This window comes from Indicator indicator, chromosome 6 (genome assembly GCF_027791375.1).
Source record: "Indicator indicator isolate 239-I01 chromosome 6, UM_Iind_1.1, whole genome shotgun sequence".
NCBI classification, from domain to species: domain Eukaryota; kingdom Metazoa; phylum Chordata; class Aves; order Piciformes; family Indicatoridae; genus Indicator; species Indicator indicator.
Genome location: NC_072015.1, coordinates 23,169,762 through 23,195,405, shown reverse-complemented (window position 1 = coordinate 23,195,405; position 25,644 = coordinate 23,169,762). Strand labels below are relative to the sequence as shown.

The 25,644-nt window shown below is 38.9% G+C and overlaps 1 protein-coding gene across 1 annotated transcript in view; it reads left to right on the top strand.

Moving 5' to 3' along the window:
* Positions 1–25,644, top strand: part of COBL (cordon-bleu WH2 repeat protein) — a 110,831-nt gene that overhangs the window by 47,771 nt on the left and 37,416 nt on the right. Inside the window, 2 exon segments of the mRNA XM_054381982.1 lie at positions 12,678–12,816; positions 15,498–15,665. Of these exon segments, the coding sequence (XP_054237957.1) occupies positions 12,678–12,816; positions 15,498–15,665 (307 nt within the window).

Sequence of the window (25,644 nt, the reverse complement as noted above, 5' to 3'; positions counted from 1 at the left end):
AAGGGTGGGTGGACTCAGATTAGTTATCTCTCTTTTCACAGGTTACACCTAAGCCAGAAATGTCTACTAGAAATCAATAAGACAGGAGTGCATGGCTTTTTTTATCATCTTTCAGAGAGGAAGGGAGGTTTCTTTTGACTTAAAGGTCTTCTGGGTGAGGTCTTTGCAGCCTTCTCTTATGACACATTTCCTTTCTCCCTGAAATGTTCTGTGAATGTGGGTTTGGTTTTGGGTTTGTTTTTTTTTTTTTTTTTGGGGGGGGGGGGGTTGTTTTGTTTGGTTTTGTTTTTCCTATGGAGCATCCAGAAGTCTCCTTTGAGAATAACAGATACTTTTTTCAACATTCTGAGGAAGGATGCAATGAATCAGTTTCTGCTGTTTTTCAAAACCTTGTCTTTTACTTCTGCAAAATACCGCATATTATAGGTCACTTCTCAGGTTTTGGTAAGTTCCCTGAGGATACGAAAACAGGATTTGTTCTGAAGGAGGAGGGACAATACTTTGTCAGTCAGTTGACTGACTTTTTAATGTTTTGGTTTTTGGTTTTTTTTTTTAATTGATTAAAAGGAGTTTCATGACTGTTTGTATATCTTTTTCATTTGTTACAGTTTAATTCTCTTTGTGTGGATGAATAAGGCCTCAAATGTGAATGCTTTGTATTAATAAGTTCCTTTGTCTTTGATCATTAATGGCAGTATCATGAGTGTTAGCTGTGATCTCCAGTTTTGGTAGCAGACCTGTAAATATTCTCAGGCAATTCATGGTATCTCTCAACAGCAGGTATTTTTTGACAAGGGGAGAGATATTGAATCTTTATTAGAGGTGCTCTTTCTCCATAATGCTGTTCAGATGCTCAAGTTATACAAGCCTTAAAGATGAAAACTTTTTTGTTGGTGTTTTTTTGTTTTGTTTTGTTTTTCAGAAGTCACCAGGTAGTCAGGAATGTATGAGATGTCCTTCCATGGTTTAAGAATAAACCTAATGCTAATTCCCAGAGGTCTGGAGATGATACAGTAATACAGCTGCTAAGAAAACTTAACTCATACTGTCCTCCTATTTTTTGTATTAGAGTTTGGATATTGTGTGCTGGATTGTGTATGATGCCTGATTAGAAGGCAGGGGACATAATTAGCATGATGCAGTATTTTGAGAAAGTCTATCTCTCATTAGAGATAGGTAATTAATAGATAAACCCATCAAAAATGGAGATTCTCTCTTTCTCTATATATTTTGTGTCACATTTGTGCAGCAATTGCTCATTTGGAGTGTACTAGGCTGTAAATACTGCATGGTAATTATGAAACTTTCCATCAGGCTTTTAGTACCCTTGTCTTCTAGAGGATTTTATACCAGTCGTGCTATCTGCATTTCTATTTAGAAGTTTATTTACCTCAGTGATGCATTTCTGTAGATGTTGAGAGTTTATGAGTATGGTAAGACATTTGAAAATTATTTATTTTGCCACACTGACATAAATACTGCTTTACTCTTTCACCAGAAAATTGCCTGCTATTCTCGTAGGATGATAAAACAGTTCAGCATTGCTTTACATTTTTCACAGGTGGATAATGAACATAAAGCTTGTTCAATAACATAGAGAATGCACTTTAGTTTCTTTGTCTAAGGAGCATGCTGTAGTTCCTTTGTCTGAGCAGCAGCAGTGCAAAGTATTCTCAAGATGATGTGCTAGAGTCTGCAGTGCTGTCAGAAATTGAAAAGGCACATAAATACATCTCTATTAGGTCTCTTTCTGCCAAGAGGAACAAGGAAATACAGAAAATATTACTGAATGGTATTGCTAAATGCTACTAATGCCACTTTTTCAGTTTCCATAAAAAAATTCAGAGGAAAAGGGTGAAAGTATAGTTGGTGTTTGCAAGGTATGGGGGAAATAAGGAAAACTGTGTCTCCTCTAAGAAGCGAGGAGAAGTAACACACACACAAAAAACCCTCAGGGTTGAGATAAGGAGTTGAGATAAAAAGAGTTTAATATAAATGAGATAATACAATGCACCTATAATTACCTTAGCCCTGTTTGCAGAAAAAGCACAACAAAATGCAGAAAGCAGTAGCAAGCAGAAGGCAGTGAGCTAATACACTATCCCCCAAACCCACGTCAGCCTCAGCAGAAGAGACCCACACCCCCAAATCCAGACACCAAAAGCTGTACCCGGAACAGGAAACCTCTCAAGTTACAATCTGAACTTCAAGCCCCATAGTATTCCAGTCATCACTTTCATTTTGAAGCTGGCATGATGTGAGCATGGCATGAACAGCAGCAGATTCAACTCAAGCCACGACACTTATGTACTGGAAAAAACATTAGAAATATAATAGAGAATTGAACTATTTGGCATCTCTGCAAAGATAATGAATAGGATAAATGTAGCTTTACAAAACCAGAAATCCTGCCTTACAACTCTCTTAGAGTGTTCTCGACGCATTCAGCACACAGATGGATGTGTGTGATCTGATTGATTTGTCTTTTTGGGTTCCCACAAATTTTTCACCGAGTTCCCTTACCATGGATTTTTAAAGGAAGTCAAGTCTTGATTCTGTAAAGAGGAATGTCATTTTACTCCTAAGTAACTGACAGTAAACAAAGAGGAATCTTGGGTAAGGAGTAAACAGCCTGCACACCCCTGGGGGACATCACTAGTGATTGAGTGCCAGCCACATTTAATTCCATTCACCACCACTCTTTGAGCCCAGCCATCCAGCCAGTTCTTAACCTAGCAAAGCATCCACCCATCCAAGCCATAAGCAGGCAGTTTCTCCAGGAGGATGCTGTGGGAAATGGTGTCAAAGGCTTTACTAAAGTCCAGATAGCCAACATCTACAGCCTTTCCTTCATCCACTAAGTGGATCACCTTGTTGTAGAAGGAGATCAGGTTTGCTAAGCAGGACCTCCCCTTCATGAGTCCTTGCTGACTGGGCCTGATCATCTGGTATAATGGCTGCATAGTGGTACTGAAGCTGACCTGCTCCATGACCTTCCCTGGCACGGAGGTGAGACTGACAGGTCTGTAGTTCATCACGTCCTCCTTTCGGCCCTTCTTGTAGATGAGTGTCATGTTTGCCAATCTCCAGTCAGCTGGGACCTCCCCAGTTAGCCAGAACTTCTGGTAAATGATGGAAAGTGGCTTGGTGAGCACTTCTTCCAGCTTCCTCAGTGCCCTTGGGTGTATGCCTTTGGTTAGGTGTCAGTGGTGCTGCAGGTCACTAATTATTATGGATGCTTCATTCTGCTCCCCATCCCTATCTTCCAGCTCAGGGGTCTAGGTATCTAGCAAACAACTGGTCTTACTATGAAAGACTGAAGCAAAGAAGATATTAAGTACCTTAGCCTTTTCCTCATCACTGAATCATAGAATCATAGAAAGGTTTGGGTTGGAAAGGACCTTAAAGATCATGTACTTCCAACCCATCTGCCATGGGCAGGGACACCTCCCATTACATCAGGTTGCTCAAAGCCCCATCCAGCTTGACCTTGAACACTTCCAGGGAAAGGGCATCCACAACAGGGCAACCTGTTCCAGTGTCACCACCTTCCAAGTAAAGAATTTTTTCCTTATATGTGGTCTAAATCTACTCTCAATTTGAAACTGTTACCCCTCATCCTATCTCTATACTCCCTGATCAAGAATCCCTTCCCATCTTTTCTGAAGGCTCCCTCGAAGCACTGAAAAGCTGCTCTAAGATCTCTCTGGAGCCATCTCTAGGCTTGACAACTCAAACTCACTCTGCTTGTCCTCATAGGGGAGGTGCTTCTGCCCAGTGATCATCTTTGTGGCTCTGCTCTAGACCTGCTTGAGCAGGTCCATGTCCTTCTTATGCTGAGGTCCCCAGAGCTGAATGCAGTTCTCTAGGTGTGGTCTCAGGAGAGCGGAGTAGAGGGTGAGCATCCCTTCACTCAACCTGCTGGCCACGCTTCTCTTCAGGAAGCCCAGGATGCAATTTGCTTTCTGGTCTGTGAGTATACATTGCTGGGTCATACTCAGTTTTTTATCCATCAGCATCCCCAAGTCCTCTACACGACTTCTGTCAGTCCACTCTCTGCCCAGCCTGTCTTTGTGCTTGGTATTGCCTCAACCCAGGTACAGGACTGTGCACTTGGCCTTAACTTCTTCAGATTTGCACAGGTGCACCTCTTAAGCCTGTTAAGGTCCCTCTGGGTGGCATCCCTTCCCTGCAGCATGTCAGCTTCACCACACAGATTGCTGTTGTGAGCAGACTTGCTGAGGATGCACTTGATCCTACTGTCCATGTTGCCAACAAAAATGTTAAAGAGCATTGGTCCCAGCACTGACCTCAGAGGAGCACCATTCATCACTGGTCACCACTCAGAGATCAAGCTGTTGACTGCAATTCTGAGTGTGACCAGCCAGCCAGTTCCTTATCCATCAAATGGACTGGTCTATGCATCAAATCCATGTCTCTCAAGTTCAGAGACAAGGATGTGTAGGACAGTGTCAAATGCTTTGCACAGCTCCAGGTAGGTGACATTCATTGCTTTTCCCTTACCCACCAATGCTGTAACCCTGTTGTAGAAGGGCACCATATTTGTCAGACACAATTTGCCATGTTGGTTCTCACCAGTCACCTCATTTTCAATGTGCCCTGGCATAGTTTCTGGGAAGATATACTCCATGATCTTGCCAGGCACATAGGTGAGGCATGTCTGGCCTGTAATTGTTTAGGTCTTTCTTTTCTCCCCTTATATACATGGGGGTTATGTTTCTCCTTTGGCACTCCATGGATTATCTCTTATGAATGATTGATCTCTTATGGAGTGCTGCTTTTCTGAATCTGTCCAGTTTTGCTACTGGATCTCTGCCACTTTTCTTCAAGAAGAGCATATAACGATGGACCTTTTCTTAATGACTTCCAGTTAATTCCCTTGTGTTGAAAAAGCCACTTGCAAACTGGAAAATCAGTGGTGACATATGTTAAATGTTATAGAAATTATCATCTTTGTAACTAGTCATAAATCTGAGTAGTTTTGTCTTTTTAATATTTCAACTGGAGCTGAATCTGGCTACTGCTAACCTATTGCACAGTCCAAGATGTACTATAACCAATAAGCAGAAAGAAAAGTGAGTAGTAGAAGAGGTCTGTGGTCCTTAAAATGTCCTACACTGCAGTAAATGGCTAAGAAATTAGAACTCAGAATAATTAATTTCCAATTTGAAGGGGATTTGTTCATTTTTCCCTGAAGAGCTTTAAACATGACATTCAGTTAGCTGAGTGAGAAGTATTCAGACTTTTCATGTCTGACAAAACAATGCTCAAATGGCAAACATGAAGCCAGCTGACAGAACATCAGATAATATTTGCTGTGCAGTCTGGCTGCTTAATGTAGCTGAATAAGTCTGCTGTAGCTTGGGTAGTTGATGCAGGCCCAAATTTAAAGAAAGATAAAAGTACAGTGATGGCTGAAGGCTTAACTTGCTGTCATGTATAGCATCCAATTTTGGCAAGCTTAAAAAAAAGCTGCTAGTGAAAGGAAGTAATTTTTATTTCTTTTATGAGAAAAACAACTTCAAAATTAATTCTGGTATATGCACACTTAAACACACTGATTCTCTTAAAGCAGTTATCAAAGGCTACAGCTAGATGATAAAAGCCCTGTAGTGACTACTTTCTCAATATCTTCCGACTATCAGCTAAGGTGATGTTACATTTTAATATATTACAGAATTTTCTTCTCAATAAATCTAAAGAAGTTCAATAGTTTCATTCCAAAGTGCCACCCATCCTCATTAGAGCTCCTGATGCTCAATTTTGTGTTGCTGCACATTTATTTACTGGCAGCATGTGTCCCATTTTATAAACAAGATTTCACAAAGTGTGTTTATTTAACCATTTAACATGCATCACGTAATAATTATGCAAGAATACCAGATTTGTTTGATAGGAGCGCTTTTGATTTCAGCTAGCAGTTAATAAAATAGATACTTTCATTTTTTTTTTGCAAGTAAACATACTTCTTGAGAGCTGAGTCGTCGAACTACATGCAAGAAAATTCTTGGAATAGTCTGTTTTGCCAATATCAGTAGTGTTTGTGATCTTTTGTAATAATCCTGATACTTCTGGCTGTGAGTTCATGGATCACCTGCCAACTATTTCTGAACAGACTATACTACCTGCCTTGGGAAAAATACCACAACTTACCATCTGGTGAGATCATGATAGTATCACTTGACCTCCACATGTAGTCCCTTGTCAAGCACTTCATTGAAAAACTGGCAAGACATCAGGGCCTGAACATACTGTTCTGTGCAGCCCTGAATTTTGGCAGGGTTGCAACATTTAGTAAGTAAACTTCATCTGGTTTACAAGTCACAGACAAATAGGACAGGCTGATGTCATCGTAAGTTTAGCTCTCATTAAAGAGAAAGTATGTGTCCAGTAGTTACTAGGCTTTGTTGGGCAAGGTGTTTAGGGGAAATTGGTAGACAAAGATCATTATAAGCAGCAAAGCTTCTGAAGAGCTGACATTCAGTAAGAAATGAAAAATTACCCTAACACCATGCTTAATTTAGAAACTGGGTTTGTGTCGCTTTTCAGATTTTGCTTGTAATTCCATCTTCCTTAGATCTTAAATTAAAATGGTAAAAAAATAATAGAATAGAAAAATTAACTAAATAAATATGTACTGTATAAGTCAAGTATAATTTAATGGCTTAATAGCATTGCATTCTGGTCATGGTTTAGCCAAATAAGAAAGCAAGGTAAAACATCACAAGGATAATGTAGTAAAAACTATTCTCTACTACTTAAAGCTATTTTTTCATTTGAGTTATATTCACAGTCATCCCAAAAGTAACAGATGTGGGGAGAGGGGAATGGATATCAAGTTCCTCTGACTTCATACCACTTCAGTTTTTCACTGCTTTAGAGGATGGATGGTGCAGGTCACTGGGAGAAAGAGGCTCCTCATTTTGTTTTCTGTATGCTCATCCTACTGCATATGTCATAGCTCAACAGATTACCCTGAAGTCTTGTACTGTTCTATGTTGCTGACACTTCTAGGTGTGGATAGCAAGTGGAGTGCCATTGTTGGTTTCTTTTAACAGAGAATCTTCACAGCAAAGGCTATTTGTAATTTTGGATTATAAAAATCTTTCACTTGTGGGGGGTATCAGGATGTAAAGCCACACTATGCTACAGTCCCTGGTCATACATCTAACTGATATTGTGGTATCACTTTGCTATTCCCCCTTCTTCATGGTTTCTGAAGATTGTGGAAGCAGGGCCTTCTAACTGCCCTTTGTAAGTGCTGGAAGGAACTAGACTTGCGTGGAAATGCAAGGGAAGTGGAAAGGGATGACGTGGACTAGGTGATCCTTAATGGTCCCTTCTAACCCAAACCATGGGAAATTGGAAAGGAATTTGAAAACTATTACTTGGCTTACCACCCAAAGTAGGTTTCCTAGGCATTCTGTGTGCATGGAGATGAAGAGGGCTGTTATAAAGGGGCTTGAACCTTGTTAATAAGTCAGGTATGTTTTTCTATGAATTGAGAAGGCTTCTGAATTGATTGCCTAGGACTAAGTATTACTCACTAGAAATTCTACTTGGCTATCTTTACAGAAGATTTTAATTGTACAGGAAAACTTATGCTCCAGGGTGGTGATGTTGCTTACTGACAGTAGAAAGGGTATGATTCTACTGGTCAAATGTTTGTGTGACTGACACCCATTTTCTAGCCATAACTGACTATAGGCCACAGCCCATCCTTTTTAGCAGAAAGTAGGACAGAGGTGTGAAACAAATTTTGCAGAGCTTCAGCTGGCTCGTAATATCTCTCAGACTTCTAAGCAAACTGTAATCCTGGATGTGAGACTGAGGAAGATAATGTACAAAATCCTCTAGGTCAGTGCCTTTTTCAAAGGCAATGACTCAAGATGACATTCATCACATCAAACTCATTGACAAAGTTGTCAGAAGAAATAGGAGCTGCAGCCCTACTATGTATTTTCAACTCTTCCTGATACTGAAATGAATCTTAGTAGCAAATCCATATGTGATGGTTTTCAAATGTTATTTTTAAGTGTTTTGAGGTTTTCTCTCCCTCCCCCAAATGAAGACATAAATGAGAAGGATTACATTGTATTCAGAGAAACAGAGGAAGTTCTATTCTCTGCCAAAGCAAACATCCGCAGACTTGTGTAGTCTACATGTTTCGATGCATGTGAAAATATTTGGTGTTGCAGAGTGACTTCCTTGAGTGGAAATAATATTGCAGCTAGTAATGAGATTTTGCAAAAGAAGGAAATCACAGCTATCTTAGTAATTTAACATCTCAGATTTGTTTATGGATAGTTTCCTGTCTGACACATTTAACTGAAGAAGTTAAAGTGTTTTAAGAAGATTAGAATGACATTAGTTTTTAACTGCCCTTGACCATGACATTTCACAAAGGGTGTGTTCAGTAAAAACAGATGGAAAAATGAGCTTGGCCCTTCACCTTGTAGTAGCTTCCTTGTGTCAACTTATTTTGTTTTCTGTCACAAATCAGCTGAATATTCAAGGACATCCTTGAGTTTTCTCTTCTTTATTTTATTAATAAAATAGCACAAGAGCCCAGCAATTTCTGTAAAATCCAGTAACACTAAACTTTGTTATTAAGACAGATGTTTTTGCAGTCACCAATGATTTTTGATAATGAATACTGAATTTCATTGCAAAACCGTCTTTAATACCAGAATTATAAAATGTGATAAAAATAATTTGAAGTTAAGAACCATAAAAGTAGACAAAATTATACACTATTTTGTGGCATTTGATTAAAATACTAATCACAGAATCTCAGGATGGTAGGATTTGGAAGTGACCTCTGGAGATCATCTAGTCCAACTCCCATGCTAACGTAGGTTCGTGTAGATCAGGTTGCATAGGAACATGTCCAGGTGGGGTTTTAAGTTTTCCACAGGAGATCACAACTTCTCTGGACAGTTTGTTCAGGTGCTCTGTCAGCCTCAAAAGTAAAGATATTTCAGAAGAGCAATGCAGTTTGCACTGTAGTTATAAGCCAGACTTCCCACTTAACACAGTGTCCAAACACTTCCAACAGCAAAGAATGAGTATGGCTGGTACTCAGCCATCATATGGACCAGACATAGAAGGAAGCATGTTGCAAAGAGCTTCAGAGTCAGGAAGATACAGAGCAGTGCTGTGTCAAACATAGTTGTCCTGCTTCAAGATTTAATTGGTGCTAAATTGTGGATTTGAACTCATGTTGGCAGAGGCTATTTGGTCTGGTCAATCCAAATGTCAGTCTTGCTATCACAGCATGGTTATTTGTGTTCCTTAAAAAGATATTTTCAAATAAGTTTATTGTGGCATCTAACACTAAATTATCAAGATCTGTAGAATTAAAACGACCAATCCGGAGAAACTGCTTGCTAATTTCTAAAGTATAGTTATTTCTGTGCATTTTATCTCGAGGACAAGGTTTTCAGGTAATATACAACATTACAGTATTTAGCTATTTAACAAGGATGTGCTATGTGCTCTTTCCAATGCTGCACTAAGCCAAGTGCCTTTTCTTCTACCATCTCTAGCAAGTGTGTGGTCTGTACTTAATGAAACAGACCTGTGTATTTGTGGTTCTCTGACTATTCTATTCTAGTCCTTAACCTGTATTTGGAGACAAGTAAAAGTAGTGATTCAGACAACTGAGATATGTAGTCAGTGTCATCAAGGGGATTGCAAATGTTGGTAGATACTGGAGAGACAGGATCACAAATCAGTGATACTGTTTCAGGCTTACAGGAGACTCAGTTTCATGAACAATAAACTTGCAGTAAATTTAGGCCTGGTTTGGTCTGTGGATATTGCCTGACCTGCAAGTAGAGGACAAGCAAGGCAAAGGAGTAGAGCTCACATTGCAAATTTATCTGGGAACCTCTTTGTCTTTGAACGAGTGATGAATTTTTGGTGGTGGCAGCTTTTGTTTCCGTGGGCATCCATTAATATTTTCCATGAAACCATATTCAATGCAACCTAATCCAAAGAAAATACAGGACTCTTACACAAGAGGAAATTCAAACTCAGCTGACACATTCACTCTTACAGTAATCACAACTTTTGCAAGAAATGCCACTGATGGAAAATTTCAAGGATTAACCTTCAAGATTCTTTTCTATACAATTTTGACACATAACCTCCCACTTACATTATGCTCTGTATATATTCTGAAATCTTATCTGAAGCCTCCAAAATTTAATAAAGATGTTGAATTTTCACAGAAGGACAACACATTCAGCATATTCCTTAGATACTTTTTCGGCAGTAGTAGAAGTGTTTTTCAAACAGCATGTGAGCCGTTACCTGACTTAAATGAAAAGTTGTTCTTTACATCGTGTGTACTCTTACCAACACAGAGCGGAAGTGACAGTGTCAGATTTAGGTCCTTTTGGCCCACTTGATTCATCTTGAGCTCAGCTGCATAACAAAAGCTGACCTAGCAAAATGAGTTAAAAATGCTACATAGGTGAAGCACAAATCTTAAGCTTGGGGAATAGTCTGTTACACTCAGAAGAGCTACTGTAAGAAAGTTTGAATGGGAAATTACTTCAAATAATGTTGTTAAGGCTCAATTTCTTCATAAAAGAAGCAGCCAACCATAATAAGTTATTGTCAGATTCCATTGTTTTGATATACACCATTGCAAGAAAAAAATGGAATGTTCTTTGGTTTTTCCCATTTATGTTTAGCCTCATAGATTTACCAAAGTTGTCATTAAAGAACTGTTTTAACAAATTTTATGACCTGTTCTTAAACTGGACACTTCTTATATACATTATAGTATTACTGGCTTTAGACAGGCTTTTCATCTTTTTTTATGATGTTTGTGAATTATACTGCTCTTAGCTGACCATATAATTAAATAATTTGTGTGTATGTATTTGGCCAAACTTGTATTATTGCAGTTGTACCATAGCTATTTCTAGCCTTTTCTTTAGCCATAGTAATGTGTTCATCCGTACATCTATTTAATGTTGCTTAGAAGATTCAACTAAATAAGAATGCATAGAGCTGAAAAAAGATAAGAGGTTTTCTAACAAGGATGCTTTCTTTTTAGTAAAGTAGTAATCTTTGTGGAATTTGACTATACCAAATTAAGATCCTTCATTCATCTGGTACTTTGGCATCACTGGCTTTAGTCAGGCTCTGTATCTAGTGGGCATTTAATGAAAAATGAAGAAATAATCCATGGTAGTGGGAAGTAAGACTAAGAAACCTTTCTTTCCTACCCTCTATCCCTTCCATCTTAAATAAACTCTTTCCTATGAAGCTGCAGCTCATCCTGGTTAATGTGCTCTGTGTCCAGTCTAGTTAGTACCAAGTTTCTCCATTTGCAGGATGCAGTTTCACAAGGACAGTTGAAAAGTGTCCAGTTGTCGTGTAGTATGGTATTATTCTCAAAGGTGGGAACTGAGTGCTTCTGTTTTATAACCTGAGACCTTCCTGAGTGCTTTTAAAAAGGAAGGCTAAGTGAGGGAGGCTGTATTCATGTCCTACTTCTTACAAAATTCATAGATTCTCAGACTCAGCATAGGAAAGGACACATATAAATGACTCACTTTTTCTCTCAACTCTGACAATAGCTTTGAACAGTGTGAAGCTACTTTGTTCAAAGAAATCTCCCACAACAAACATGTTTTAAGGGTTCATTAATCCTCTGGATAAAAGGAAAGGTGTTTATTATTAGTGTTTAGGCCTTTGAAATGTTAGAAAACCACTAGGCACTTGTGTACATTAGGTAGCTTCAACTATGGGGAGTATCAGGATGGACAGAGCAGTGAAGTCACGTAAGTGAAGACTGAGGAATCCCATTACTCATGGCCTCAGCTAAGCCTGGTTCTGTCTAGTGTTCTGTCTAGTGCTGTCAGTACCTTTCAGATATAAACATTCAACAGATTTTCCTACATGTGTTTGTTTTTATTATTCTTTTTCCTGAAAAAGGAAACAGAGCTAAGTTCTAGAAAGGTACAGAAAACATGCAACCTGGTGAAAACTTGTAACGTTTTTTTCATATTTTTAAAAGCAGTGATGAAGTCTTGACTCGCCAATCAGTATATTGCAATTACTGGAAACTCAGATTTTCAAAAGTACCTCTGTGAAGCCTAGTAGACATTAATAGAGTACAGTATGTTCTCATATCATCGTGCAAACAAACCTTCAATTCTGACTCTTCTGTCACAATTCCTTGAAGAACAGTATTTCCCTTGAGGAAAACAAAATAAACGAGGGAGAGTTTATTCCCTATACATACCAATTTGAATATTAACTATAATTGAAGATCTGAAGAAACCAATGGAAAAGCAAGATTGCTACAGCTCAAGCTTAACATACATAGTATCATACTTGTCCTTGCTGGGCTGTCTAGTTCCCTTTTACCAAAAGGATCGAATGTGTATTAGATTTGTATTTGTGCTGTGATGTTCATCTGCTGTTCTTGTCCTTTCCTTTCTTGAGTGCAGTATTACTATACTTCTTCTGATCAGTCTTTTTAGTCTCCTGTTGTTACTATAAATGCTCATTATAAATATACTCTGTTGAGAAATTAGGTCATATGACAATCACTTTTTTTTTGTTACCTCACTGACAGTTTATGACATCAACAAAGCATATCCTTTTCTGTGCTTGCTTTTCAACTTTGCTAGATTTCACAAGGAGCATCCCTAAATGATTTACAGAAAAAGAAGAGACGTGCTCCACTCCCACCAACTGCATCTGCTCCATGCACTCCTGCCATGCCAAACAGGACAGAAGAGAGGGAAGACAAAAGGAAGAGCACAATGGGTGAGAGTTGTTCTTTTCTCCTATGTAATCCTGTGCATGTGCCTTCAGTGCTCGCTGTTTGAAGTTTCCTTAATTCTGTTATGCGGTGAGTTTGGAAAGTTTTGTAACTTGGGGAAAAAACACACCTGCAGAATGAAAGTCTGGAAATCAGCGTTTATATTTTTTTTTTCAGAGTAGTGTAGGATTGTAAAAGATAGATACACTTCAGATGATTTGAATGTTTGTAGGGACACGAGGATAATCATAGGGCTGGAGCACCTCTCCTAGAGGACAGACTGGCAGAGTTGGGGCTGCTCAGTCTGGAGAAGAGAAAGCTCCAAGGAGACCTTATTGTGGCCTTCCAGTATCTGAAGGGGGCTACAAGAAAGCTGGGGAGGGACTTTTTAGGGTGTCAGGTAATGAATAGGGGGAATGGCAAAAAAATAGAAATGGGTAGATTCAGATTGGATGTTAGGAAGAAGTTTTTCCCCATGAGGGTGGTTGAAACACTGGAACAGGTTGCCCAGGGAGGTGGTGGAAGCCTCATCCCTGGAGGTTTTTAAGGCCAGGCTGGATGTGGCTCTGAGCAACCTGATCTAGTGTGAGGTGTCCCTGCCCATGACAGGTGGGTTGAAACTGGATGATCCTCGAGGTCCCTTCCGACCCTAACAGTTCTATGATTCTATGATCTGAATGCTGGATGTCTAAAAGCACTATTCTAAATCTTTAAGGTCATGGTGGTTTTACAAGTAAATAGAAATAAGGAAATAGTAAATGGAAATGCTAGTAAACAGGGATGGCTCAGGCAGTACTGAATGCATATGAAGCCAAGCAGCTGAAATGAAGTCGGCAAGCTGATTCAGTATCTCCTCATGTCCTTAACCCGGAAGACATTTTCTTTTCCTGTAGTCCTGCAATAGTTTGACATCAGTTGATCATATTCAGAGTTTTTCTTTTTAATTCAGTCTTCTGTTTTACTATAAATGAATGTCTGCTGAGTCTTCTGTAGAAGAAAAGAACTAGTGCTCTCAAAGGAATGCTATATATAGCTGGAGACAACAAAAGGAGCTCTAGCCTTCAGCTGTATGTGACACCACATTTGCTCTCATAAAGGAACACTGAAAAACGTTCTCCCAAACCTCTTTTGTTATTCAACTGCTAGCTTATTCAGATCAGTGGAAGTTTTGCCCAAGTGGAAGACCCTAAGATTATACTTTTAGCAAGTGAAGTCATTTTAATGTGGGTAAAGATACGAGATAATAACCCGACACACTAGAACTCATTTTTCAGTACGTTAAGGGATTCATTCTTCAAGTGCCATAATGCACTCAGTGCACCTCAGTTCGTGCCTTTGACCTCATGTTTCATAAAGTGCCTAAGACATACAGATATGACATCCTGTCATATATAATTGCTTACATTACAAATGCCTCACAGTTTAGAAGGAGACTTTTTGGCTTTGTTCCAACATTTATTTTCAGTAAATGCTTCACATTTAATGCCTCAGCATTTATGTAGCAGCAGGAGTCCATTATCTTGTGACATGTACGACTCTATTGACATCTCTTATTTAAACCTTCTAAGGGGAGTATTATTGCTATGGCATATAAGAGGAGTTTTCAGCAAATTGGCTTGCTTTTAACCATTGCAGATGCCAATGTCTGTCACTCCTCATGCTTTGCCCTACTGCTGGCCACTTATTCATGATATTTGATGCTTTAACTTTTTGTAAGTGTTCATTTTATATTGTAACAATGTTGCAGATGAAATAAAGCAGAGCAGAGCCACTTCTACTCTGTTCAGTACTGTATACATAAGTGCTAGCTGGCCAGTCTCTGGTGATGTAAGATTCTGTAGTATCATTTACTTTAATGGAGCCTTATTATTTTACACTGACAAAGGACTCATCTGACAGTAGCCCTGTCTTCAGTGCTTTTCACTTTCTGATACTTTCTTGAATGAATGGGTTCATGAAAAAGAAAAAATGTTAGAGCAAGTAAGGATTGGTAAAACGGTCTTTCTTCAGGGCTCTTGCGAGAAAATGATGAGAAAGCACAGATGGCTCTGAAAGCAAGAGAGAAAAGGTGTGAGAAAAGCAAGACTATAGTGAAGGGGAAAATGTGCTGCAAGAAATAGGCAGCTGTATGATAGAAAAAAGATTAAAGCTACCTATGTTGGTGCTTCAGTGCTGGGTCAAGGGTTGGACTTGGGGTCATTGAGGTCTCTCCGACTAGGTATATTCTGTGATTCTGTGATGTATCTCCCAAGTTAGCCATATGAATCAAAGCAAAAGATCCTACTCTCAAACTGGCAAATTCACTTCAGTATTCAACATCAAACCACTTATTGTGATCTGAAAGTATTGTTTGGATCAGAGCACAGGTCCATCTCTGCCAGCATCTGCTCCAGCTTTTGTTCAGTTTGGTTTTTATTAAACCTCTTTTCCCCTCTTTTCTTATGTCTACTAAAACTGGTGATTTTTCCTGTTAGTGATGATGTGCACCTATGTGCTGGACTCAATTCTGATCCTATTGCTGTTGTTGTAATAGAGACCTACATTTTCCTTAATTATTTTAGTGTACATAACAGCAGAATTAGATCCAAAGAGACTTTGGATGTGGGTAAGGAGAAATCAACGTGCATTTGAAAAACAACAAGAAATATAGCAATCATTATTTTGCAATGAAGTAACCCCCCCATAGGTGATGGATGAAAGGTGCCACAAAAGCCTCCTAGAGGCACCACTTGTGGCCCACTCCAGTTAGTGATACCCCCACCCCCACCTTACCTTCCTCCTAGAGATATTGTAGATCCAACAGTCTGTTACAGAGAAGCAGATGTTACAGCATCAGCAGAGCTGGTACCTAAATGTACATTTGAAAATATATGTATTTGCATTTCCACTCTTTTGATGATTACACTCAGGGGTAGCTTTTCCAGATTTTCCTCTCTGCTCTCAAGACATACATGTCTCTTCTTTCCCTTTCTTCCAGCCTGTTGTCTTCTAAAATGCCCAATGTAGTGTAACTAATTATTGTAAGGTAAACAAAGCACTTGTTTGGAGACAGTTTTTCAGAAGATACCTGGTCATTCTACAGAAGTGTTTAAAAAGAACCATCAAACCTTCTAACTGTGCAGCTGGAAGCAAAAATCTGTTGTCTGGTATTCATTGTCTCTGTTGTTCTTTACTAACATTTTTTTTTCAGTCTCTTTAGAGACAAATATCTTTGATAATCAAGAGGTTTGTCAGTCTAGACTGAAAACTACAGGATGTCTCCCTTAGGAAAATTAAACCATTTACAAGACCTGTATATTGTCGAATGCCTTCCTGTGGCTACACCTTTCTTGCCATCTCCAGATAGTCTGTGTGTACTGGAGCATAACAGCTATCAAAGAAATAGGACATTTTCCACACCCTTGTGTATTTGTGAAAAGCATGTTTTCGTGCTACTTTTTTATGCTTATCTGTTGACTGTCTTTAAATCTTTGTACACGGTCCAAGTCTTTGATCGTGTGGGCTTGCCCTGCACACCCATGTAGATCCTGTAAAGGCAGCAAAGCTCTACACATTAATGGCATCTCATGGACACACTTCATTTGAAGGTTAAGAGGGTGTATCCTAACCATGGGTTAGAGAAATGCCTCCGTTAGCTGTTAATTTGACAAAAGATTTTTTTTTTCCACAACGTGCTCTTCACCAAAATTACTCTGCAGGTAGCAGTTACTGTGATACAGTTGGGGTGTTTGCTGTTGCATACTAGCTAGATCTAAAGCACTATTTTTCAAGTCTGTGCTAATAAGGAAATACAGATTGACAAGTCAGTTTTATTGGGAAGGGGAGAGAATGAAATTAGGGAGATCCGTACTAGCACTGGCATATGTGCAGAGACCATATCATAGTTTAAAATCTTTTTTTTTTTTTCCCCTAGATATCATCACCTTCCTTACAATATTTCCTTTATTAAAAATCCATTGTGGCAGATATCTGCATTAATATTTCTGCATCATTTGAGTTTCTACCACTGTTATTTTGCAATGCTTTCCTGATCTTCCTTGGTGATCAAATACCCTTTAATCAATGCACCTCTGATTTTATCAGCCTGATCATTTGCTCTTAAACAAACATAATATCCTGGTTGAAAGGATTTGATTAAGCTTGTACCTGGCAACAGAACGTGAACTCTTATTATCCTCAGTTTACTGAGAGCAAAAGAATAGTGCTTAATGGCTACTTATTTTAGACTTAAAGCATCAGTGTTGGAGAAGGACAAGTTTAGCTTGCGCTTTACCTAGATAAAGATACATGTATAGATTTACATAAGAGGAAAGTGTATAGATGTACCCATGAGGGAAAGGAGCATGTATGACAGATGATGCTAATTATATTGCCTAATGCCATTCTAGAAAGGTGCATAGATACTGTAGTGACTGAGTACTGTAAGAACAAAGTTTTGCAATAATGTGTTTTTATTGCCTGAGAATGCCTCGAGCAGTGCAAATAGGACTTTGGCATTAGAGAAAGTCAAAGAATAAAATTTTCAATCTTCCTGAGTCCGACCTCAGTAAATGCGTTTTCTTTTATGATAAGGTGGGAAATAGGATAAGGTATTTATGCCTGCTATTGGTGAAAGGCATATTTGTTCTGAAATCACCCTCAGAACAGCTTTCTCTGATGAGAATTGTGCTGCTTCCTTTGCTGAAGGAAGCCATTTGTCTTTCACAAGATGAGATTTCCATTTAAAAATTACAATTCTGTGATCACATGGAGTTTAAATTCTTGTTCCGTACAATCTGCCAGTGTCTGTGGAGCACCATACCTCACCCCTCGTTCCCTCCCAACAAAAATACGGATGTGCTCTAGGAAACTCATGTGGAGGGATTTTCTTTTCGTGGAGGATGGTGGTAATTCCTCTTCCTGGTGTTTTCTAAACTTAGGTGGAGTCTAAGTCATTCATGAATAGGGCCTTTAGTAAGATCTTGAGCTTTCTAACTGTAATGGTAAGAAGCTCTTCCAAAACAAGACTACAATTGTACTTCACAGGTTCTGCGATTTGATCGTCTTATTCTCATTACATGGCCTTTTCTCTTAACTTTTGTTCTGGTAGACCCTTGGCTGCATGTTGTGTGCATGTCTAAAATGATAGGTTTATGAGATCTTTTTTTCTCTTTCCTCATTTTACTAATCTGATTAATCATGGCCTGCGTTTCTAAGATTGACTGTGCTTTGGGAATGCAGAAGTGGAGTTCTCACCTCTGATGCTTGGCATGTGGTTATGTCGCATGGGTTGTGAAGTTCCTAATAACTGAGTCGATAGTAAGCTCTGTGCCACATGCCTCAGGTAAAGAATGTACATATTGAAAGATTGCTGCACCCTAGACAAGCAACAAAAACATTCTGTCCTGAAATGTTTTCAGCTAGCAATATTCCTGTGAACCTCCATGATTAGCCCTTATTTGGTTTGCTATGAATTGTCACTAAGAAATGGCATAAAAGAGTAAAAATTGTTGGAAAAAGGACAAGCAATTCACCAGTGAGATCCTGAAGTTCTTCACTCTGACACTGGATAAACTCAGGGTTCATGCTGTGTAAGGAATTGACAATTGGTAGATTTTTTGCATTTCAAAACTCTTCCTGCTTTAAAGAAGTGAAATCATGATGTCAATATGTGTTTGCTGACCTGTCATGGTACACTGCCACAGAAGGTATCTGACCCAGCCTTCTGTTTCTTAGAGATGGTCTATAAAGCAAGAAAACTCAGATGTGTGATGCAGGAAGCATCACTCCTCATATTCATGTATCCTAATCTAAGGCTAAAAGATGAAGCTAAATCTTCAGCATCTTGTAATGTCTGGACAATTAAAATTCAGTAAAACAGACTGTGTAGACACGCTGCATATCAGCAGGTGTTATGCTCTTGGTATTGAGTTAGCTTATACATGAATGGGGAGGTAGAGCATCTGTGGGATTCTGAGTTTTAATACACCTCCTTTGGGCATCTGATTCCTTAATGTTATTAAGCATGTTAACCATTCTACTGTCTGACCTGCACAATATTTATAATTTTATCCTTCTACTCTTTTCCCTCAACAGTTTACTGTTGTGCGTCATTCCCTTCATATACCAAGCACGTCTGACAGACTCTTTCTGTGACCTTGATACCTCTGAACATCCTGTTGCCTCTGCTACCCTGATTCTTCTGTTGCCTTCCTTCTTCCCTTCCTGGAAAAGAACCTTTTTTTTTCTTTTTTTTTTTTTTTCTCCCCTGTCTGGGATTTTGGCTTCCTTTCTTTTTTGAACTCGCACATTCTCTCTTAATTACTATTGATTATTTTTGGCTGTGGTTCATACTCATTTGTGAGCTGTACAGTCCAGAACAGAATGCTGTGTTGTATAAATCTAGATTTGGCCTCAGAAAGATTATCTGTGCATTTGTCTATTCTTTTTCCAAAGCTTCTCTTTATTTTGAGCTATTATTTAATTTCATTTGGTGATTCAAAGACTGTGGTTTTGGGATGTCTTACTTTCAATAGTGTGTCAAGATTTAATGAAAACTTCCTGAAAAAGTTTGGGGTTTGTTTGGGTTTTGGTTTGGTTTGTTTTTTTTCTGTTAGCCTAGGCATAACATTTTGTATAAGATACTCTATTTTTCTTTCATTGCATATGGTTTGTTCCTTTGGAACAAAACTAGAACTGGGTGTGACCTAGTCAAGTTGAAGTGCAAGATTCTTTCTGTATCTTGGCTATCAGTCAAGCTGCCAAGAAAAAAAAAGAAACATATCTGTTGTACCTGTGATCTATAAGGAGCCTAAAAGCAATACTAAAAACCAGTACCAGATGCACTGGTTCGTAGGCTTTGCTTCTGCTTTCATCTTGCTGCTTAGCTTGGATTACGAGTAATTTTATCTTGATGCTGGAGACATCCTATGGAAATCAAGGTGTGTGTTCTATTTCTGTAAAAAAAGATGCAAACACCATTTGCTCAAGATAAATCTTGTTCCACAAGTCTCCTTTTTACAGTTGTACTAGGAATAATCAGTGAGTTGTAATAAAAATACCAGCTATAAGATCATGCTTACAGAAAACTTCTTTGCGCTGCACAAAATTCTTCATGTGAACAGCCCATAAGACATGTATTTTTAATCCTTCTGAACTATAAATGTAGGGTTTAGGAGTTGTAATCGTGCACACACCCAGAACTATTCTGACCTCACATGTACTGTGATTCAAGACATTTATGTTATTTAAATGAGTGAGTTGCAATACATAACTCTAAATTTAAATGATGAAAAGTTATTGTTTTACCCTCAGGCAAATAATCATGTTCATCTTGATTCCTTTCCAGGTAAGCAAAGTACAGAATAAGAAAGTAAAGCATTCCTACAGACAATGTGAAACAAGACTAAAAAGGTTTTGACAGTTTTTAATACAAATGTACTTAATAAGATTTAAGTGATGCTTCCGAAAGTATACTTAGTACCCTAAGGTTCTTGTAATGAAAGTGAAATAGAATTGAACTCTCCCCTGCCAGGTACTTTGTAGAAACTTCTTAAGACAGGACAATGGTTTAATTGTCAGTCTTCTCTTTAAAAACCCCAGCAACTAGGAGGTGTGCACAGTGTGAAGATTAAGAACATAATGCTCCTATTCTCATTACTCTATTTGCATCCTATTTGTAATTACATAGAGTTTCATGCCCTGTGGAGTTCAGACTAGTATAAAAATGGAATAATGAAATGGTGAAATGAAGATTTTTGTATTGAGTATGACGTAGAATTACAGTGTATTTTAAAACAGGTATTTGCCTTGACACCAGTTTAGTTTATAAAATGCTTTTCAACAAAATTGTGTTTTCAAAAAAAGTTTTCTTGCTTGAATTAATACAACTGTGACCTATCTTCACATAGCTTACTGTGAAGAGCTGTCTCTTTCCACATGGTCTGCTCAAACTCTTAAGAGCTGTAGGACAAAACTCAAATACTCCTTACTCAGTTTACTTTTAAAAAAGTCAATTGCAAAATTTGTCACTAAAAATATGTGGGAATGAATATTTTCTGTGAAAATCCTGTGTAAAATAATTTAATGACCAGTTTAAGCTAGCCAGCTTGCCTTTCTGAATTTAAGAACAATTCTTTGCTTACAGTAGCTCACATTCTTTGTTTCTTAGAATTTCCATATATAGCATTAAACAGACCTTTTTTTTAAGAAGAAAAATATGCTATGTCTGTGCAAGAATCATCTTAACTTTTAGAAATTATGCTAAAATATTAGCTTGCTTAAAACCTTCCATTACTGTACACAGTGTGAGAAAGTGCTTTTCAGTGACACTCATTAAATCCAAATCTATTTGGTGAAATTGCATAGATACTGTGTTTCAGAACAGTGGTTAATTTGTTAATAGTGTGTGTGGAAGGGAGTAAGTGTTTAATTGAAGTGTGATTATGGAAACATGAACTTGAAGTTCAGCTCAGTGCTGAGGTATGGCTAGGGAATCTCTGTTTGTTCCAGGCTTCAAAACGGGATTTCTAATGTCACCTCAGTTTGGCTTCTGGAAGAGAAGGAAAGTTTTCCTGTCATTTTCAATGAAAGGAAGAAATGTCAGTTTAAGCAATTTTGATGGAATCTTAGGTGTGGCAGTTAGAGCTAGTTCCTAGCTTAGATATTAATTGCAAAATGGAAAATTACTGAAGTGTCTGAGCGAAATTGGTAAATTAATGCCAGGAGTAGGCCACAAAATAGCAACAATAGATAAGTTAATATACTTTCATTGGAGGACTGAAAACTTTATATCTTGCAGCATAGCTTGTATCTTTCTCTCTCTCTCTGCTGCCTCTCTGCTTGGCTGCTTGGCTTTGCTTCAAGGGATATGGACTGCGCTGCTTTTCCTACTGGCCTTGGTGGCTTTGTTATCTCAATTCCCTCTAAGGTACTGGGGTAGCTTTCCTGCCTTGTGCCACTTCTAATGCTGTATGCATATATATTCTGTAATAGTTTATTGCTGTTGGTCTATACTGTTATATTTAGTCTTGTTATAAAATACAATTTCATTTTTCTGACTTTCCAAATCCTGGGTTGTGGTGAATTTGCTCTATGGGACAGATTTACATGAAATTACTGCAGGGGTGGAATCCAATCCAACCTATAACACTTAGGTTAGCAGGGATATGAAAGGACCTTAGCTTGGTTTTATTCTTTTTATTTAAACCATGGAGATATTAGAAGTGTACTGAGAGTGACATGGAGAAGTTGGTAACAAATTGACTACTATACTACAAATTTTCACCAAAATACTCTTAACGAGTGTCAGTAAGAAACACAATATATTCAGGACTTACCTGCACTGCAAAAAGCATTACTCAGTTACTGTCCTCCATGTTAAGCTATCTGAGGTGAAAACTAAACAAAAAGGTGCTGAAAATTGGAAAAATATTATTGAGTCCTTTGAAGTATCTGTCCCTAATGTCACTGACATTCAGTGCTCTTAGGAAATACGGACACATTTATGATTAAACCTATTCTGATACCCAGTGAACTCGTTCAACCCCTATGAAATCCAGCGAATGAGAAACAGATGAAACTTCCTGTAGAACAGATTTTACTAAATGGCCATATAAAACTTTTTTTATGTTGATGTATTTGGTTTGGCTGAGCTGGTCGGTCTCAGGAAGCAGGGCACTCTACATGTAATGGTTCCTCTGGAGAACAAACGCCATGGATGAATATCCACCATCACTTCCTTCTTTCACTTTGTTCTTATATCTGAGCTGACATCATATGGCAGGGAATATCCCTTTGGCCAGTTTGGGTCAGCTGGCTCAGCTGTGTCCCTTCCTAAGATCATGCCCACCCCTCAGTGTACTCTCAGGGCAGGGAAGTGTTGGAAAAACACAGCCTGTATGCTCGTTCAGCAGCAGCCAAAAGACTGGTGTGTTATCAGTTAGAGTTCTGCAAAACACAGGACTAGAAGGATGCTTTGAAGAGAATTAATTCCAGCTCAGCAGAAATCTGCCAGTCCAGAAATCTGACGAAGGAATGGAACATCTTTCTGTTAAAGGGCTGGGATACTGACACAAATCTCTGTGTGCTGGGTATTGAGATGGTTTAAATGTGTAGACTAAGTCATGAGTGTAAGCAGGAAGGGATTTAAGCACGAGAATCAAATGAGATGGTAAAATGTATTGAAATGTATGGAACCTGACCATGATGCAAATGGTATGGAATAAGGGGTGGAAATTGTATTGAGTTTGGCTGAGCTGGAGTTAATTCTCCTCAAAGCATCCTTCTAGTCCTGTGCTTTGTAGTACTGTAACTGATAACAAACCAGTGTTTCAGCAGCTGCTGGACAAGCATCCAGGCTGTGTTTTTCCAACATTTCCCTGCCCCAAGAGTACACTGAGGGGTGGGCATGATCTTGGGAAGGGACACAGCTGAGCCAGCTGACCCAAACCGGCCAAAGGGGTATTCCCTGCCACATGATGTCAGCTCAGATATAAGAACAAAGTGAAAGAAGGAAGGGGGGGAGATTTATCCATGGCTTTCGTCCTCCAGAGGAACCATTACACATAGAGAGCCCTGCTTCCTGAGACCGACCACTGTCTGCTGGTAGGAAGCAGACTCACATCTCTCTTTGCTTTCACTTATGTGCAGTCTGTTGCTTTACTTATCATAATTATTAAATCGCTTCTATCTTATACCTGGCTTTTGTTATATTTTCCCCTGTCCATCTAAGAAGGGGAGTGATAGAGCAGCTTTGGTGAGCATTTGGCCCCCAGCCAGGGCCAAACCACCACAGCTGACCACCAGAGGGAGCCGATGTTGCCACATAGGTGCAGTAGGTATCAAGCAAGAGTAGTAGCATGTGTGAGTTTTATGGTGGTGCCACACTTACACAAGGATTTGCAGTTCTTTAAGAATGCTGTAAGGTTAAACTTAATTTATGGAGATGTTTTGTCCAGGAACTAAAAAGTAAAATGAATATTTTTTATTACCTGTATTTTTAATTAATTTCATTACAAATAGGAAAATTAAGGTTAAATCATATTTGCAAATGATGGCACTATGATCATGCCTTCTAGACATAAGTTCAGGCTTTACTCTAGACATTCTCATAAAAGGTGGTGGCATGTTGGGTTGTCTATTATATATTGCATAGATACTGCCTTTATAGTTAGGGCAAATTTGTCCATGATGTGGAAATTCATGTATATGGCTGGTGTATGTGCTTAGGAAAAAGTACATAGGAGTAGATCAGATTTAGTGCCAGTACAGGAAGATGTGTTCTGCTGGAGAAGTTTATCAGCTTGAATTCTAGCGTTTTAAAAGCATGAGCAGATTGCTTTACTGTTCTCTTTCACAGACAAATGACTTTGTGACCAGCAATTTAGTCATTCAGAGATTAAAATCTAGGATCCAGAGATTCTCAAATGTCCTTAAATGTCTTCAACATGTAATGCTTTCTTTTTTTTCCTTAACACTGAAATCTTTGAGGATTTAAATGAAATTTGTCTTTCTTACTGAGCAGCTGGATGCTTTTTTCTTTTCCAGTGACAGGGGTATAAAATATTAAACTTAGAACTCATTCCTATTTTATCTTTAGAAAATGTACTACTGGTCCAGAATTAAAACTTTTTCTGGGTAAGTGAATTATGGAGAGATTATTCTACATATGGAAAAAGGAAATATTTCTCTTTTTGCTCATTTTTTGACTAACAATTCGAAGCTGTCTAGAGTGCTCACATTTAAGTGCCAAAGGAGAGCGATTGGTAGAGGAATCACAAAGTCACAGGATGTTAGGGGTTGTGAGGGATCTCTGGAGATCTTCAAGTCCAACCCCCCTGCCAGAACAGGATCATAGAATCTAGTGCAGGTCAACCAGGAATGCATCCAGACAGGTCTTGAAAGTCTCCAGAGAAGGAGACTCCACAACCTCTTTCAGGAGCCTGTTCCAGAGTTCTGTGAGCCTTATAGTAAAGAAGTTCTTCCTCATATTGAGGTGGAACTTCCTGTGCTGTAGTTTACATCTATTGCCCCTTGTCCTGTAACAGGACACAAGTGAGAAGAGTCTGTCCCTTCCTTCCTGAGACCTAGACCTCAAATATTTTTATACACTTATTAGATCCCCTCTCAGTCTTCTCCTCTCCAGTCTAAAAAGCCCCAGGGCTCTCAGCCTTTCCTCATAAGGCAGTGTTCCAGTCCTTTAGTCATCCTTGTAGGCCTCCATTGGACTCTCTCCGGTAGATCCTTGTCCCTTTTGAACTGGGGAGCCCAAACTGGATGCAGTATTCCAGGTGGGGCCTCACTAGGGCAGAGTAGAAGGGGAGGAGAACCTCCCTCAATCTGCTGGACACACTCTTCTTAATGCACCCCAGGATACCACTGGGCTTCCTGGCCACAAGGGCACATTGCTGTCCCATGAAGAACTTGTTGTCCACCAGGACTCCCAGGTCCTTCTCCACAGGGCTGCTCTCTAGCAGATCACCTCCTAACCTGTACTGGTGCAGTTTATTATCCTTCCCAGGTGCAGGACTCTGTGCTTATCCTTGTTGAACCTCATTAGGTTCCTCCTTGCCCAGCTCTCAGTTTGTCCAAGTCTTGCTGAATGGCCGCACAGCCTTTAGATATATCAGCCAAGCCTCCCAATCATCCAGTCGAAATTGTATCATGAATTAGAAAGACCTGTGATGCACTTATTTATTAAACATATGGCCATATAATCTATCATATGCTCATCATCTGTCCCTGTAGTCTGCATTTGTAAAGTAAATCTGTGGTCATGATTCTCATACATTCATCATTTATGCTTACATCCACTTTAAGTCCTCCTTATTGTTTCATCCCAGTAGAAAAGTGCC